Source organism: Salvelinus namaycush, chromosome 8 (assembly GCF_016432855.1).
Source record: "Salvelinus namaycush isolate Seneca chromosome 8, SaNama_1.0, whole genome shotgun sequence".
Lineage (NCBI taxonomy): Eukaryota > Metazoa > Chordata > Actinopteri > Salmoniformes > Salmonidae > Salvelinus > Salvelinus namaycush.
Genome location: NC_052314.1, coordinates 58,027,322 through 58,044,497, shown reverse-complemented (window position 1 = coordinate 58,044,497; position 17,176 = coordinate 58,027,322). Strand labels below are relative to the sequence as shown.

At 44.8% G+C, this 17,176-nt stretch overlaps 1 protein-coding gene across 1 annotated transcript; it reads right to left on the bottom strand.

Moving 5' to 3' along the window:
• Nucleotides 1-2,050: 2,050 nt before the first annotated feature.
• Nucleotides 2,051-16,042, bottom strand: LOC120052993 (zinc finger protein 629-like). The gene is made up of 3 exons (XM_039000246.1): nt 16,014-16,042; nt 15,732-15,829; nt 2,051-3,210 (listed from the first exon to the last, which is right to left on the bottom strand). Exons 1-3 carry the CDS (start codon nt 16,024-16,026, stop codon nt 2,308-2,310), a joined length of 1,014 nt encoding a protein of 337 aa, XP_038856174.1. The 5' UTR covers nt 16,027-16,042; the 3' UTR covers nt 2,051-2,307.
• Between the last annotated feature and the right edge of the window lie 1,134 nt (nt 16,043-17,176).

Here is a 17,176-nt window from a genome sequence, read left to right as displayed (position 1 = left end):
AGAGTCTGGAGACGCCGTGGAGAACGTTCTGCTGCCTGCAACATCCTCCAGCATGACCGGTTTGGCGGTGGGTCAGTCATGGTGTGGGGTGGCATTTCTTTGGGGGGCCGCACAGCCCTCCATGGGCTCGCTAGAGGTAGCCTGACTGCCATTAGGTACCGAGATGAGATCCTCAGACCCCTTGTGAGACCATATGCTGGTGCGGTTGGCCCTGGGTTCCTCCTAATGCAAGACAATGCTAGACCTCATGTGGCTGGAGTGTGTCAGCAGTTCCTGCAAGAGGAAGGCATTGATGCTATGGACTGGCCCGCCCGTTCCCCAGACCTGAATCCAATTGAGCACATCTGGGACATCATGTCTCGCTCCATCCACCAACGCCACGTTGCACCACAGACTGTCCAGGAGTTGGCGGATGCTTTAGTCCAGGTCTGGGAGGAGATCCCTCATGAGACCATCCGCCACCTCATCAGGAGCATGCCCAGGCGTTGTAGGGAGGTCATACAGGCACGTGGAGGCCACACACACTACTGAGCCTCATTTTGACTTGTTTTAAGGACATTACATCAAAGTTGGATCAGCCTGTAGTGTGGTTTTCCACTTTAATTTTGAGTGTGACTCCAAATCCAGACCTCCATGGGTTGATAAATTTGATTTCCATTGATAATTTTTGTGTGATTTTGTTATCAGCACATTCAACTATGTAAAGAAAAAAGTATTTAATAAGAATATTTCATTCATTCAGATCTAGGATGTGTTATTTTAGTGTTCCCTTTATTTTTTTGAACAGTGTATATACACGGGACAGGACAAGATGAGGAAAAAGGATGTCTGACTGCTTTGCCATCTTGGAATGAAAATGAAAAACTACTGTGATTATTATTATTTGACCATGCTGGTCATTTATGAACATTTGAACATCTTGGCCATGTTCTGTTATAATCTCCACCCGGCACAGCCAGAAGAGGACTGGCCACCCCTCATAGCCTGGTTTCATCCTAGGTTTTGGCCTTTCTAGGGAGTTTTTCCTAGCCACCGTCCTTCTACACCTGCATTGCTTGCTGTTTGAGGTTTTAGGCTGGGTTTCTGTACAGCACTTTGAGATATCAGCTGATGTAAGAAGGGCTATATAAATACATTTGATTTAAGTGTAGAGAGTACAATGTTTTGTTGCGAGCTCTGACGTATCTGATGACAAACAGTACTGTTCCTATTTTCCTATCCCTTAATTGTTTGAAACCTGGACGTTTTGTCATATGAGGCCTGTCTTACCTTGATTTAAAGTAGCATATAGCCAAAATCCCACCATATAAACGGGGAGTCAATTATCTTATAACAACTTCATTATATTCTCCAGTTCTATTGGTTTTCTTTCCATTGTCTAGCAGCCAAGGCATTATCCTTGTCATATTAGCAACCAATGATAGTTGTTGCATCTTTAGAGCTCCCCTCTTTTAAAATTTCTAAACGGATATTTCCATCTCTGTCCATCAAATCGCATGCATGTGCAGTGCACATATTAGAAATGTGTTTTCCCGCAAATTGCATTTTTGAACATTCACACTTAGGCCTACTGCCGTGTGCACGTTGCTGCACCTAAAATGTGAAGCAATAATAGTTTATCAACATTTTATGCTAAACATTCTGATCTGTTCCATCAGCCTTATTGATGCAGCGTATACCTCCACTACACTACTTTGATACGCATCGTGGGGATTAAGAAGCGAGTATACTCAATGCACACTGAAAAATAAGTGGTTATAGGTGTATAACTGCATATACCCTACATTACTGCAAAGGATGCACTTTTGCCCAAATAAGAAAAGACCAGAGAGAACTAGACAAATCAAGACACACCACTTCCGTTAACACTGAAAAGAAAGGATCTCATTGGTTGCCGTCAAAGCTCAAAGGGTGTGACTAAATTAAAAAGGTACGCTCGCTGTTCTTGGAAATACAGTACTGCTTCTTACAATACATGTCAAATCTGCTATGATCAGTATCTTTCAAGCTGCGAGCAATTTGTTTAGAAAGAACAGTGTGTTAACAAGAATAGAGTAGAAAATTATAGAACGACTTTATTCCATCACCTCAGCAAGGTACATTTTCAACTGTCCTTGTTTTAGCCTAGGTTTATGGTCTCTATAAAAACAGGTATTTAGGCAAGCCTGTTTCAAATGACAAGTTAACAAAGAGTTAATAAGGGGTATGTGGTTAATTACCCTCTTACCCCAAGACACTTCACAATATAACTATGTCAGCTAAAGAATGGTTTCCTGACATCCCCTGTGTACATCTCAAGCCACACTGCTATGATTTCTCCCCATTGTGGACACTCCTATGTCTGATAAGGTTACTCCGGAAGGGGAAGCTCTTGTAACATAGTTTGCACTTGAAAGGCCTCTCCTTGGTGTGAACGGTCTGATGCTCCTTCAAATAGTTTGCCCTAGTAAAGTGCTTCCCACATGTGGCGCAGCTGTACGGCTTGTCGCCGTCAGCTCTAATATTCGGCCTCCCACGTTGTGACCCAATGACACCAGAGGAGGTAGAAGCAGGAGCTTTTGAGCTCCCTCCTTGACCACTTGCCATTGTTTGGGTGTTGTTGGGATTGTGTGCTGTGTTATAGGCTAAATACTTGTCGTGGTGAACGCCCATCCTGACCCGGTCTGTATTGGTGGGGTAACCATGAGGTAACCGAGGAAGGCTAGACCCAGGCCCAGGATTTCTATGAACCCAGTCACCAGGCATTAGACAAGACCCTGAAGGAGAAGACAGACTACCACCAGGGGGTTCTCCCACCACTCTCTGTGAAGGCTGAAGCCCAGGGTGACCTGCTCTGTTCATCATGGATACTGTGGTGTTTGTATCATAGGAACAGGAGGGTCTATCTCTATCAGCCCCAGGCCCTGCTCCATCCCTGCACTGAGACTGTGAAGAGAAGGTTCTGGGCTGCAGACTGGATCCCTGACTGGAGCCTCTGTCTCTCTGATGACCACCAGGACTGAGGTTGTTCAGTCCCCCTGTCCACTGGTTGTGTTCTGTGTGGTGGTGGAGTCTCTGTCCCTCGCGGTCCGGTTCTGACTCGGGAAGGAACAGCGACGGCTCCTGATCCAGGATCCTGATCAGGGGCCAGGTTTTGTGACCCGCCGCTTCAGAGGTCCAGTCTCTCCCGCCAGCAACACTGGATATCAGCAGGTCCTCATGGACTGCAGACTATAAACACAAATTGTACAGAAGAGCAAATAAAGGTTTATATAAGAAACTCTTTACTGTAGACACAGAAACAAGACATGATATTATAAAATGTTAACCACAGTCAAGCCCATCTCTAACACTGTGATTCAAGTACCCAACAATATGGAGCCATTGGAGTTTATTATAAAAAATTGCCATATTAAGTATAATGGAAACTCAGTCCCTGCAATGATACAAAAATAACCAAGTCAGTCAACACATAGTTAACTTTGACCATTTTGTTGAAATTAAATACAAACACTCACATAAGTACTTTGCGTGTGTGTGATGCGTCTAGTGCCGTAGTGTAGTGGTAGTTAGTGCTTTCCGCCTGCCTGCTTGTTACTTTCTGCTTTCAGCTACTGCCGCTGGCTAGCCCCAAGCAACTCTGCGTAGCAAAAGGAGGAGCCATGTACAGTGCATTCAAAAAGTATTCAGACCCTTTCCCTTTCTCCACATTTTGTTTTTTTACAGCCTTATTTTAAATGGATTAAATAAATAAAAAAGTCCTCAGTCTATACACAATACGCCATGAAGACAAAGCCAAAACAGATTTCTAGAAATGTTTGCACATTTATGTAAATAAGGTATTTATTTTTATAAGTATTCAGACCTTTTGCTATGGCACTCAAAATTGAGCTCAGTTGCATCATGTTTCCATTGATCATCCATGAGATGTTTCTACAACTTGATTTGAGTCCACCTGTGGTAAATTCAATTGCTCGGACATGATTTGGAAAGGCACACACCTGTCTATATAAGGTCCCACAGTTGACAGGGCATGTCAGAACAAAAACCAAGCCATGAGGTCGAAGGAATTCTCCGTAAAGCTCCGAAACAGGATTGTGTCGAGGCACAGATCTGGGGAAGGGTGCCCAAAAAATGTCTGCAGCATTGAAGGTCCCCAAGAACACAGTGGCCTCCATCATTCTTAAATAGTAGAAGTTTGGCACCACCAAGACCCTTCCTAGAGCTGGCAACCCAGGGCAAACTGAGCAATCAGGGGAGAAGGGCCTTGGTCAGGGACGTGGCCAAGAACCTGATGGTCACTGACAGAGCTCCAGAGTTCCTGTGTGGAGAACCTTCCAGAAGGACAACCATCTCTGCAGCACTCCACCAATCAGGCCTTTATGGGAGAGTGGTCAGACGGAAGCCACTCCTCAGTAAAAAACACATGACAGCCCACTTGGAGTTTTCCAAAAGGCACCTAAAGGACTCTCAGACCATGAGAAAAAAGATTCTCCGGTCAGATGAAACCAAGATTGAACTCTTTGGTCTGAATGCCAAGCATCACATCTGGAGGAAACCTGGCACCATCCCTATGGTGAAGCATGGTGGTGGCAGCGTCAGGGACTGGGAGACTAGTCAGGATCGAGGAAAAGAGCAAAGTACAGAGAGATCCTTGATGAAAACCTGTTCCAGAGCGCTCAGGACCTCAGACTGAGGCGAAGGTTCACCTTCCAACAGGACAACGACCCTAAGCACACAGCAAAGACAACGCAGGAGTGGATTCGGGACAAGACTCTGAATGTCCTTAAGGGGCCCAGCCAGAGCCCGGACTTGAACCCGGTCAAACATCTCTGGAGAGTCCAGAAAATAACTGGGCAGCCAACTCTGGGTCCTGGCTCTGGACGCAGAGAGAGTGGTACTGTCCCAGCGCAACAGCTCTCCCACTATAATCAACTCACGCACAGGTAACTCGTGCTTACACCACAGCCCTACAGCGGTGGCTGTAGGGACAGGGAGAGATGTTCACTGGTAGTCATAGCCACGAACATATATGTTGGCGGTCCAGGATATTGGCCACTCATCTTCGTAACCAGGACAGAGAAAATGTTCAGCAGCACCCTGGATATCTGAGCAGCCCTTTTTAGGACAGAACTGTTCAACCTAACCTAGGGAAGGGGCTAGAAAAGGTGCCTTAGAAATTGCCTGCCCTACTGAATCTGGCCAGCTTACTGTGGCTGGCAGATCATCCCCCAAACGGTAGAAACACAAGCAATGGGCCTCCAGAGTGGCGCAGTGGTCTAAGGCACTGCATCGCAGTGCTAGCTGTGCCACTAGAGATTCTGGGTTCGAGTCCAGACTCTGTCGCAGCCGGCCGCAACCGGGAGACCCATGGGGCGGCGCACAATTGGCCCATCATCATCCGGGTTAGGAGTGGGTTTGGCCAGCAGGGATGTCCTTGTCTCATCGTGCACTAGCAACTCCTGTGGCAGGCCGGGCGCAATGCACGCTGATACGGTTGCCAGGTGTATGGTGTTTCCTCCGACACATTTGTGCGCCTGGCTTCCGGGTTAACTGGGCATTGTGTCAAGAAGCAGTGCGGCTTGATTGGATTTTGTTTTGTAGTACGCACGGCTCTCGACCTTCGCCTCTCCCGAGTCTGTACGGACTGAAACTACCACTGAATAACACAAAATTGGGGAGAAAAAGGGGTTAAAAAATAAATAAATAAACAAGCAATATTAACAAAAAAGTGAAACCAGTTAAACCGGACAAAAAGCAGCTCGTAATAAATGCTTGGAACGTTAGAACAATAAATGGACAAAAACTCTTTCACACATCACGAGAGAAGAACTCCCTTGCTGTCCAGAGAACTGAGCAGATGTAAGATCGACATAGCAGCTCAGTGAAACAAGGTAAGCTGACGATGGCACCATCACTGAATATTTTTCTGGAAAGGGAAACCAAACGATGAGGACTAAATACAGGGGTTGGGACGTGCCATAAGAACCAACCTTCACAGGCACCTGCAAGGCTTACCTTCCGGCATAAATGAGAGGCTAATGAAAATCAGGATTCCTCAACAAGACCAGGCATGCTACAATAATCAGTGCCAATGCACCTACATTACCAAGCCCTGACAATGTGAAAGAGCAGTTCTACTCATCCAACAACTCCCTGGAGTGAAAAACTAATCATTACTGGAGACTTCAATGCCAGGGTGGGCAAAGAGAGCACCAACTGGCAAGGAGTGATTAGCAAAGATGGAGTGGGAACCATGAATGGAAATGGGCTCCTACTCCTGAGCAAATTATCAGAGCATAGCCTCGCCATCATAAACACCATCGTTGGGCAAACAGACAAGTACAAAACTACATGAATGCACCCAAGATCCAAGCACTGGCACCTGATGGATTATATCATTGTGCGACAGACCGACATTAAGGATGTCAAGATTACAACAGCCATGCGTGGCGAAGAGTGCTGCACATAGAATGGTGAGAGTGATCCTTGGTATGCACATCGTGCCAAACCACCCCAAGGCAGCACATAAAAATCTACACCCTCCCCAGGGAAGCTGCAAGATGCACACCTCAAGGCTCAGTTGCAAGGCAGCTTGGATACTCAACTTGCAATCTGCATCAACCCCACGGATACCCCTTCGGGAAAATGGGAGGAGTTCAAAGAGACTGTACAGGAATCAGCAACAAAACTCCTTGGCACTAAAAAGAGAACCCACCAAGACTGGTTCGATGACAAAGATGACGAAATCACGATGCTCCTGAAGGAAAAGAACGCTGCATTGTCTTTACAAAACAACCCCCAATCTGCCTCCTAGAGAGACAAGTTCAAACACTTGCAGCAAAGACTGCAGAAACAGCTCCGATCGATGCAAGATCAATGGTGGAAGGGACTTAGCAGAATGCACACAAATGTATGCAGACACACACTGCACCAAACAGTTATTTGAATGCCTCAAAACCATCTAGGGACCGGTGAAGTCTTGCACATCACCTCAGATCAGCAGATGGCAAAACACTCCTCAGAGACTAAACAAGTATTGCAGAGAGGTGTGTGGAACACTTAAGCAATCTCCTGAACAGACCATCCACTGTCAACCCCACAACCATAAACCTGATGCCCCAAAAGGCCATCCAACATTACCTGGACGAACCACCTACATTTGAGGAAACTGAAAAAGCTATCCCCATGGTATCGAGTCATTCCGAGTCATCCTCAATAGGCAAACCTCTCAGAAGACAACCTCCCAGAAGCGCAACGTCGATTCAGGCCTGGTCGCAGTGGACATGATATTTATCATCAGGCAAATAAAAGAAAAATGTATTGAGAAAAACATGGACCTCTACTGCATGTTCATACATCTCACCCAAGGCTTTTGACACGGTGAACAGGGGGATTATGGAAGATCCTCCACAAATGTGTCTGCCCGCAAAAACTACAACATTATTCATGTACTTCATGACGAAATGCAAGGCCAGATCCACTGTGTTGGTGATATCTCTGAAGCTTTTCCCATCTCCAATGGCATCAAGCAAGGATTTATCTTGAACCTGATGCTGTTCAACTTCTTTCACTGCTGTCCTCAACCACGCCACGAAGGACCTTAACAAAGGAATCTACATCAGATACAGGGATAATGGTTCAATCTACGACCTGTGCAGACTAAGAGCAAAGACCAAACCACAAGAACATTTTGTCCGCAAGGCCCTGTATGCTGATGACTGTGCCCTACTTGCGTACACAGAGGCAGACCTCCAGTATTTATCAGACAACTTTGATAAAGCTTGGGAAAAAACTGTAATCATCAACCATCACCCCTGTCCAACCCAGTGGTCTCCAGCATCCACCTAAGTGGATCCGAGCTCCAGAATGTCGCCCACTTCACATATCTGGGGAGCACCATCTCCAAGGACGGCTCACTCAACCAATAAATAACTAGCAGAATTCAGAAAGCAAGCCAGTCATTGGGAAGGCTGAGGAACAGGATACTAAACCATAACACATAACACTCTTTCCACAAAAGTGAAAATCTACAATGTGGTAGTCATCATAACTCTGTTGTATGGCTGTGAAACTTGGACCCTGTACAGTCGCCACTTCAAACAGCTGGAGACATTCCATACACAATCTCTGAGATCTATTATTGGTATCCGGTGGCAAAACAAGGTCTCCAACCTGGAGGTACTGCAGAAAGCTAACAGCACCAGCATTGAGGCTACCTTAAACACAACCTCAAGTTCTGCAATATCCAGCCCAGCAAACTCACAGACATTGCCTCTACCCGATCCACCTGGCACTCAAACGCTCACCGCAGTAGACAACTTTGAGCGGGACAGAAACAACTATCTGCAGCCAGGGAAGAGCGTCATACTCGCACAACCGCGCTCACAACACCATCAGAAGCACATGTCTGTCCCTCATGCTTCAGTCTGCTCTTCAAAACTGACTCCTGAGCCACTCAAGAACCCACAATAAACCGAAATGACATCCACGAGTCGTCATCGTCGAAACCGACGGACTACTAGAGAGAGATAAGGGAAATTCAGTCCCTGCAATGATAAAAAATAGCCAAGGCAGCCGACACCTAGTTAACGTTGTATTTAACAAAATGGTCACACATACTCACATAACATGAAGTACAGTACTTTTATTGCACAAAAGGGATATGTTACAAGTAGAATAACTTTTGTCACTATGGTAACACTTGACCTTTTCTGTAAATCTGGTACCCTCGCTTTGATAAAATGAATTTTAGAATACTTAGGAAAAGGTTCAACATTGCAGTACACACATCTTTACTACTTCATGTCAAGTAAACATTAATTAAGGCACTATCATTATCTGACTATAAAACACCAGTATCAATCTAAAGGCCCAAAGTGTGTCACTCTTCATCAGTGAAGCATTGTTACAGAAACCATCACACCAACCATCACCATATAATCTACTCTGCCTCATCATCATAATAATACATTATATTTGGCAGATGCCTTTCAGGGAAATCTTACATTAAAAGTAGGCCTACATTAAATAAAGTGCTGTACAAAAGATCATAAAATCAAGTGCATCAATCCAATTAATATTTAAATAAAGGACCAGATGAAACAGGTGAAGAGGGAGGGATTGGGTAGAGGATACGAATACGGTTTAGGGTAAGGTTTTATGTTTAAGGGGTAGGATTGTGAATAGAATACGGACCCGGTTTTGGGTGCAGGTTAGGGGGACACATAGAGTGCATTAGGAAAGTAAAAGTAACTTTTGACATTTTCCACATTTTGTTATGTTACAGCATTATTCTAAAACTGATTAAATAGTTTTTTCCCCTCATCAATCTACACACAATACCCCATAATGACAAAGGAAAAACAGGTTTGTAATTTTTTTGCAAATAAAAAATAAGTAACAGAAATATTCCCTTTACATAAGTATTCAGACCCTTTACTCAGTACTTTGTTGAAGCACCTTTGGCAGCGATTACAGCCTCGAGTCTTGGATATGACGCTACAAGCTTGGCACACCTGTATTTGGGGAATTTCTCTCATTCTTCTCTGTAGATCCTCTCAAGTTCTGTCAGGTTGGATGGGGAGCGTCGCTGCAAAGCTATTTTCAGGTCTCTTTCAGGTCTCTTCAAAGATGTTCGATCAGGTTCAAGCCCGGGCTCTGGCTGGGCCCCTCAAGGACATTCAGAGACTTGTTCCGAAGCCACTCCCGTGTTGTCTTGGCTGTGTGCTTAGGGTCGTTGTCCTGTTGGAAGGTTTACCTTTGCCCCAGTCTGAGGTCCTGAGTGCTTTCGATCAGGTTTTCATCAAGGATCTCTCTGTACTTTGCTCCGTTCATATTTCCCCACAGCATGATGCTGCCACCACCATGCTTCACCGTAGGGACGGTGCCAGGTTTCTTCCAGACGTGACGCTTGGCATTTAGGCCAAAGAGTTCAATCTTGGTTTCATCAGACCAGAGACTCTTGTTTCTCATGGTCTGAGAGTCCTTTTTGGTGCCTTTTGTCAAACTCCAAGCAGGCTGTCATGTGCCTTTTTACTGAGGAGTTGCTCTGGCCAGTCTACCATAAAGGCCTGATTGGTGGAGTGCTACAGAGATGGTATCCTTCTGTAAGGTTCTCCCATCTCCACAGAGGAACTCTGGAGCTCTGTCAGAGTGACCATCAGGTCACCTCCCTGACCAAGGCCCACTCCCCTGATTGCTCAGTTTGCCCTGGGTTGCCAGCTCTAGGAAGGGTCTTGGTGGTTCCAAACTTCTTCTATTTAAGAATGATGGAGGCCACTGTGCTCTTGGAGAACTTCAATGCTGCAGAAATGTTTTGGTACCCTTCCCCAGATCTGTGCCTGGAAGCAATCTTGTCTCGGAGCTCTACCGACAATTCCTTCGACCTCATGGCTTGGTTTTTGCTCTGACATGCACCGTTAACTGTGGGACCTTATATAGACAGGTGTGTGCCGTTCCAAATCATGTCCAATCAATTGAATTTACGACAGGTGGACTCCAATCAAGTTGTGGAAACATGTCAAGGATGATCAATGGAAACAGGATACACCTGAGCACAATTTCGAGTCTCCTAGCAATGGGTCTGAATACTTATGTAAATGTGTTATTTTATTTAATGCGCAAAAAAATCGAATGGATGAAATAAATTAAAATCTCACCGATCTAAACACAATACCCCATAATGACAGTGACAAAAAAAAGTGAAATTTTTGCAAATGTATTAAAAATGAAGTACAGAAATTTCACCTACATAAGCATTCACACCCCTGAGTCAATGCTTTGTAGAAGCACCTTTGGCAACGATTACAGCTGTGAGTGTTTCTGCGTAAGTCTTTCAGAGCTTTCACACCTGGACTGTGTAACATTTGCCCATTATTCTATTCAAAATTCTTCAAGCTCTGTCAAATTGGTTGTTGATCATTGCTAGACAATCCGTTTCAGGTCTTGCCGTAGACTTTCAAGTAGGAACATTCATTTTCCACTCAGGAACATTCATTGTCTTCTTGGTAAGTAACGCCAGTGTAGATTTAGCGTTGTTTTAGGTCATTGTCCTGCAGAAAGTTGTGTCTGGTGGAAAGCAGACTGAACCAGGTTTTCCTCTAGGACTTTGCCTGTGCTTAGCTCTATTCCATTTATTTTTTATCCTGAAACTCCCCAGTCCTTCACAATTACATGCATACCCATAACCACAATGCTTGAAAATATAGAGAGTGGTACTCAATAATGTACTGTATTGGATTTGCCCCAAACACAACAGTTTGTATTATGCAGTATTACTTTAATGCTTTGTTGCAAACAGGATGCATGTTATGGAATATTTGGATTCTGTACAGGCTTCCATCTTCTCACTCTGTCTATTAGGTTAGTATTGTGGAGTAACTACAATGTTGTTGATCCATCCTCTGGTTTTTCTTATCACAGCCATTAAACTCTAACTGTTATAAAGTCACCATTGGCTTCATGGTGAAATTCCCGAGAGGTATCCTTCCTCTACGGCAACTGAGTTAGGAAGGACGCATGTATCTTTGTAGGGACTGGGTGTATTGATACACCATCCAAAGTGTAATTAATAACTTCCTCATGCTCAAAGGGATATTCAACGTCTGCTTTTTTTTTTTTTTTACCCATCTGTCAATAGCTGCCCTTCTTTGCGAGGCATTGGAAAACCTCCCCGCTCTTTGTGGTTGAATCTGTGTTTGAAATTCACTGCACGGCTGAAAGACCTTACGGATAATTGTATGTGTGGAGTACAGAGATGAGCTGGCCATTCAAAAATCAAGGTCTTATGTGACTTGTTAAGCGACTGTTTACTCTTGAACTTACAGTTGAAGTCAGAGGTTTACATACACCTAGGCCAAATACATTTAAACTCAGTTTTTCACAATTCCTGACATTTAATCCTAGTAGGAATTCTTAGGTCTTAGGTCAGTTAGGGTCACAACTTTATTTTAAGAATGTGAAATGTCAGAATAATAGTAGAGAGAATGATTTATTTCAGCTTTTATTTCTTTCATCACATTCCCAGTGGGTCAGAAGTTTACATACACTCAATTAGTATTTGGTAACATTGTCTTTAAATTGTTTAACTTGGGTAAAACATTTCAGGTAGCCTTCCACAATAAGTTGGGTGAATTTTGGCCCATTCCTCCTGACAGATGGTGTAACTGAGTCAGGTTTGTAGGACTCCTTGCTCGCACACTCTTTTTCAGTTCTGCCGACAAATTTTCTATAGAATTGAGGTCAGGGCTTTGTGATGGCCACTCCAATACCTTGACTTTGTTGTCCTTAAGCCATTTTGCCACAACTTTGGAAGAATGCTTGGGGTCATTATGCATTTGGAAGAACCATTTGTGACCAAGCTTTAACTTCCTGACTGATGTCTTGAGCTGTTGCTTCAATATATCCATATCATTTTCCTTCCTCATGATACCATTTATTTTGTGAAGTGCACCAGTCCCTCCTGCAGCAAAGCACCCCCACAACATGATGCTGCCGTGCTTCACAGTTGGGATGGTGTTCTTCAGCTTGCAAGCCTCCCCCTTTTTCCTCCAAACATAACAATGGTCATTATGGCCAAAAAGTTATATTTTTGTTTCATCAGGCCTGAGGATGTACGATCTTTGTCCCCATGTGCAGTTGCAAACGTAGTCTGGCTTTTTAATGGCGGTTTTGGAGCAGTGGTTTCTTCCTTGCTGAGCGGCCTTTCAGGTTATGTCGATATAGGACTCGTTTTACTGTGGATATAGATACTTTTGTACCTGTTTCCTCCAGCATCTTCACAAGGTCCTTTGCTGTTGTTCTGGGATTGATTTGCACTTTTCGCACCAAAGTACGTTCATCTCTAGGAGACAATTTTTTTTCTGAGGTCTTGGCTGATATTTTTTGATTTTCTCATGATGTCAAGCAAAGAGGCACTGAGTTTGAAGGTAGGCCTTGAAATACAAATTATGTCAATTAGCCTATCAGAAGCATCTAAAGCCATGACATCCTTTCCTGGAATTTTCCAAGCTGTTTAAAGGCATAGTCAACTTAGTGTATGTAAACGTCTGACCCACTGGAATTGTGATACAGTGAAATAATCTATCTGTAAACAATTGTTGGAAAAATGACTTGTGTCATGCACAAGGTAGATGTCCTAACTGACTTGCCAAAACTATAGTTTGTTAACAAGAAATTTGTGGAGTGGTTGAAAAACGAGTTAATGACTCCAACCTAAGTGTATGTAAACTTCCGACTTCAACTGTAGGCTTGACATAACAAAGGGGTTGAATACTTAATTCCACTTTGACATTATGGGGTATTGTGTCTGTAGGTGAATGTAATTGTGTAACACAACAAAAATGTGGAAAAAGTCAACGGGTGTTAACTGGATACTTTCTGAAGGCACTGTAGGTATACTGAGAAGACACGGGGGTGGGGGGGTTAAGTAGGACAGAGTCAATGATAGACCACAGGCAATAGGTTATAGGCATCCTTGAAGAGATGTGTTTTTAGGAGGTTTTTGAATGAGAATACTGTGTCTGCATATTGTATATGTGGGGGGGAGTGCATTCCAGAGCCTGAGCCAGAGCAGTTGAAGGTTCAGGCAACCATGGTGGAGAGGCGGCAGGTAGCCTAGCGGTTAAGAGTATTGGGCCAGTTACTGAAAATGTCATCGGTTCGAATCCTTGAGCAGACCAGTTGAAAAATCTGTCGATGTGCTCATGAGCGAGGTACTTAACCCTAATTGCTCCAGTATCGCTGTCAATAATGGCTGATCCCTGGCCGTGACCTCACTCTCCCAGGGTGCCTCAGATATTTAAAAAAACATTTCCATTTCACATCTAACACTCACACTGTTTAACTACTAATACATGCAGTGAAACAGGACAAATATAAGCACCCCCTATTTGACCTGTGAATGGGGGGTGACATGGAAACCAGCAGAGGAGGAGCAGAAGGGGCACGTGCTGGGTGAAGGTCAGAGAGGTAGGTGGGTGCCAGGTTGTGGGGGGCTTTGTAGGTGTCTGTCTTAAAGTTAATACGGGATTGCACAGGGAGCCAGTGTGGATTGATGAGGATTGGTGTGATGTGATCGGTTGATCTGGTGCAGGTGAGGATTCTGGCAGCAGAGTTCTGGACCAGTTGAAGTCGGTTGGTGAGTTTGGGAGGCAGTGTTGCAATAGTCCAAACGGGAAGTGACAAGGGCATGGATGAGGGTTTCGGTCCAGAGTGACCCCGAGGCTTTTGACTTGTGCTGACAGAGGGACCGGGAAACTATCTATGGGGATGCTGAGGTTGTACTGGGCATTGTAAGTAGGTGGTGGTGGATGTCATGGATTTTCAGGAACTTGTTGCACTGTTCAGGGGAGGAGTCTGTAGGGAAGCTGTCAGGAGGCTGAAGTAGGCGGTTCGCTGTGGAGAAGGGGACTTTTTGGTTGTTTTTACCAGAGGTCAGAATAGTAAGATGTTCTTGCAGCTGAGAGGGCGTTCTTATGTTTTAACAGGTGATCTGTTTATGCTTGAGAATGACGTACTAGACCAGTCCTCTTGCAGCCGTCCACTGGCTTTTAACTGGCGTAGCTCGGGGGTGTACCAGGGAGCAGTGGGTGAAGGAGACTGAGCAGGTTTTGAGGGGAACGAGGGAATCCAGGGGAAAGGAAAGGCAGTCATTGCAGTTAGTGATGAAGGGACTGGGAATAAGGACTGGGGTATGTATTAATAAGGCTCATGAGATCAGTGGGGTTTTATGTCATCATACTAATTTTTTCCTCAGTTCACCTCTTCCAGTTCCCTATACATCCAAAACCAACATAATTAACTACAAACTAACTAGTACTACATTACATGTCACTATACTCTATTCATTGGCCATGAGCATTTTCTGCTGGTGTATCCTGAGGTAGCTCCTCTCTGAGAACCTCTTCCTGCAGTGCGTACAGGCAAACATTCTCTCTCCTGTATGGACCTTAAGATGATCTTCAGGTGGGAGAACCTCTTCTCACACTGGGGCAGCTGAAGGATTTCTCCCCTGTGTGGACCCTCTGGTGCCTCTTCAAGTGGTGCTGGTGGGAGAACCTCTTCTCACACTGGGTGCAGCTGTAGGTTTTCTCCCCTGTGTGGACCCTCTGGTGCCTCTTCAGGTTGAACGAGCGGGAGAAACTGGCATGGCACAGGTGGCAGCCAAATAATTTCTCCCCCATGTGTATCCTTTGGTGGAGCTCCACCTGTTTAGGGAAACTGAAGACTTTCCCACAGAACGAATACGGGAAGCGCTTCTCTTTACCACCAGATCTACTGACAGCGTTACTACTACTGTCATTTGTCAATGGGCTTGTGTATCCATTTAGTGTTGAGGCACTGGCATTGTCTGAGGTCTGGTTTAACATTAGGGGAGTGTGAGGAGGATGAAGGCCAGGTAGTGTCTGTGATGTCACAGGGTCCATGTTCCAGTTGATAGATCCTATAGAAGGCAGGCTGAAGGCAGCATCTGTTAGAGGGTTAAGCTGAGGCGCCATCAGTCTCTCTGAATCACAACTATAGGAGCAGGACGGAGCATCGCTAGCCGAGTCTGTGTCTGTTCTCTCCTGCCGCATACGGACACCTCCCTGTCGCCGCGGACCAAATCTACGCCTCGCCCTGGTCTCAGCAAGTCTGTTGTCATGGAGACTAAGTTCAGATGTGGTTTTGTATTCCACTGTCTGTTTCTGGTTGTGGTTAACAGTGTTGTTCCCCAGCCCAGAGTTGAGGACGCTGTCCAATCCACTGACCTCCACTATGTTGTCCCGCGGGCCCTTGGCTGCACCTGTCTGGGTCTGGGAATCCAAGATGGCCGCCCAGTCTCCTCTGTCATCCTCCAGCCAACCACCTGCAGAAAGAGGTTATAAAATAAACATGGCAGAGAAAACTTTACATATGTGTTTTTTTTTGTCATTTACCTGTTCAAGTTCATACATTGTGTTTTTTATGTAAATATAAATTGTGTTGATTTCATGTTATGTAAGTGCACCACTATTCCCATTGAAGTATATGTATATGTATTTCTCCCTTACCTTGCTCCCCCATCTTTAGTTCACTCAGCAGATCAATGCTCTCTGGTTCATCTTCTATTGTCTCCTCTTTGACCAGCAGCAGATCAGGCTTCCCATCCTCCATGTCTACTGACTGTTAGAGATACAGAGTGAGATGATGTTGGATCAAGAATTAGGGATTGCTATGAGTACTATGCAAACGTGTTAGTTGATTTGATTACCTGACACTCTTTAATGGTTTGATAATTCAAAGACATGGTCCCACACTTAAGACAAAAATGAATCAAGACCTGGGCCCGTATCCACTGTTGGGTTTTGAGAATGTGAAATATACTTATTCATGTCACTGATGGAGTGCTGAGGTTTAGAGTGTCGACACCAGAATTTAATGGTTATAGGAGGAAGGTATATAGTGTGTGCAATTAAGCTTGGAATGTGTTGAGTGCAGGGAAGCGATTACATGTGGCAGGCATTGATAAGGGGAGAGAGCCATGGATTAGGTCAGGTCAGGTCACCTTAAGGGAGAAATAGAAGTTTATGGCCCATATCACTAGTGTCCTGCTTAGCAGTAAAGAACAATGTTTGTACAGATGGGTAGGAGGAGACTCAGCCTAGGAGAAAGGGTTAAATATCAGTGCTTGTGTGAAATGTCTTTTGTCTGAATCCAGCTGTTTCGACCCTTTGGAAAGAATTAAACTTGGTTAAGCTTCTCTAGTGTCCGTCGAGTTATTTACTCTGAAAATAAGAACCTAACACCACAAAGCATCTAAGAGTAAGAGTGCTGATCTAGGATAAGGTCCCCACTTGTCTATATAGTCTTATTCATTAAGATCTAAAAGGCAAAACGGATCCTAGATCAGCACTCTGATCTTTGTGGATACGGGCCCTGACCTAATACCATTCAGACAGTAGTTCACAGTGGGCTCACCTCAGTGAGACTGTGTGTGGTCCTGTGATGCTCAGCTGGTTCCTCTCTGGGTTCAGGAGGAGGTGTAGTCTGGTTGTCCTCCATGACCATGTTCCCCTCAGGGTTCCCCAGACCCTCCTCACACCCCTCCTTCTTCACCAGCAGCCCCTCTGGACCCTCCTCCTCCTGGAAGAGACAGGTGATACAGATCACATAGACATACACTCCCTCAGGTACGTACACACAGATAATAAACACACTTTCAACATGGAGTGTT

Excerpts from the sequence above, each read along its gene's own strand:
- LOC120052993 (XM_039000246.1), bottom strand. Across the intron at positions 3,211-15,731 it reads CGCGGGACAACATAGTGGAG|TCTGCAGTCCATGAGGACCT; the intron begins GTCAGTGGATTG and ends TTGTGTTTATAG.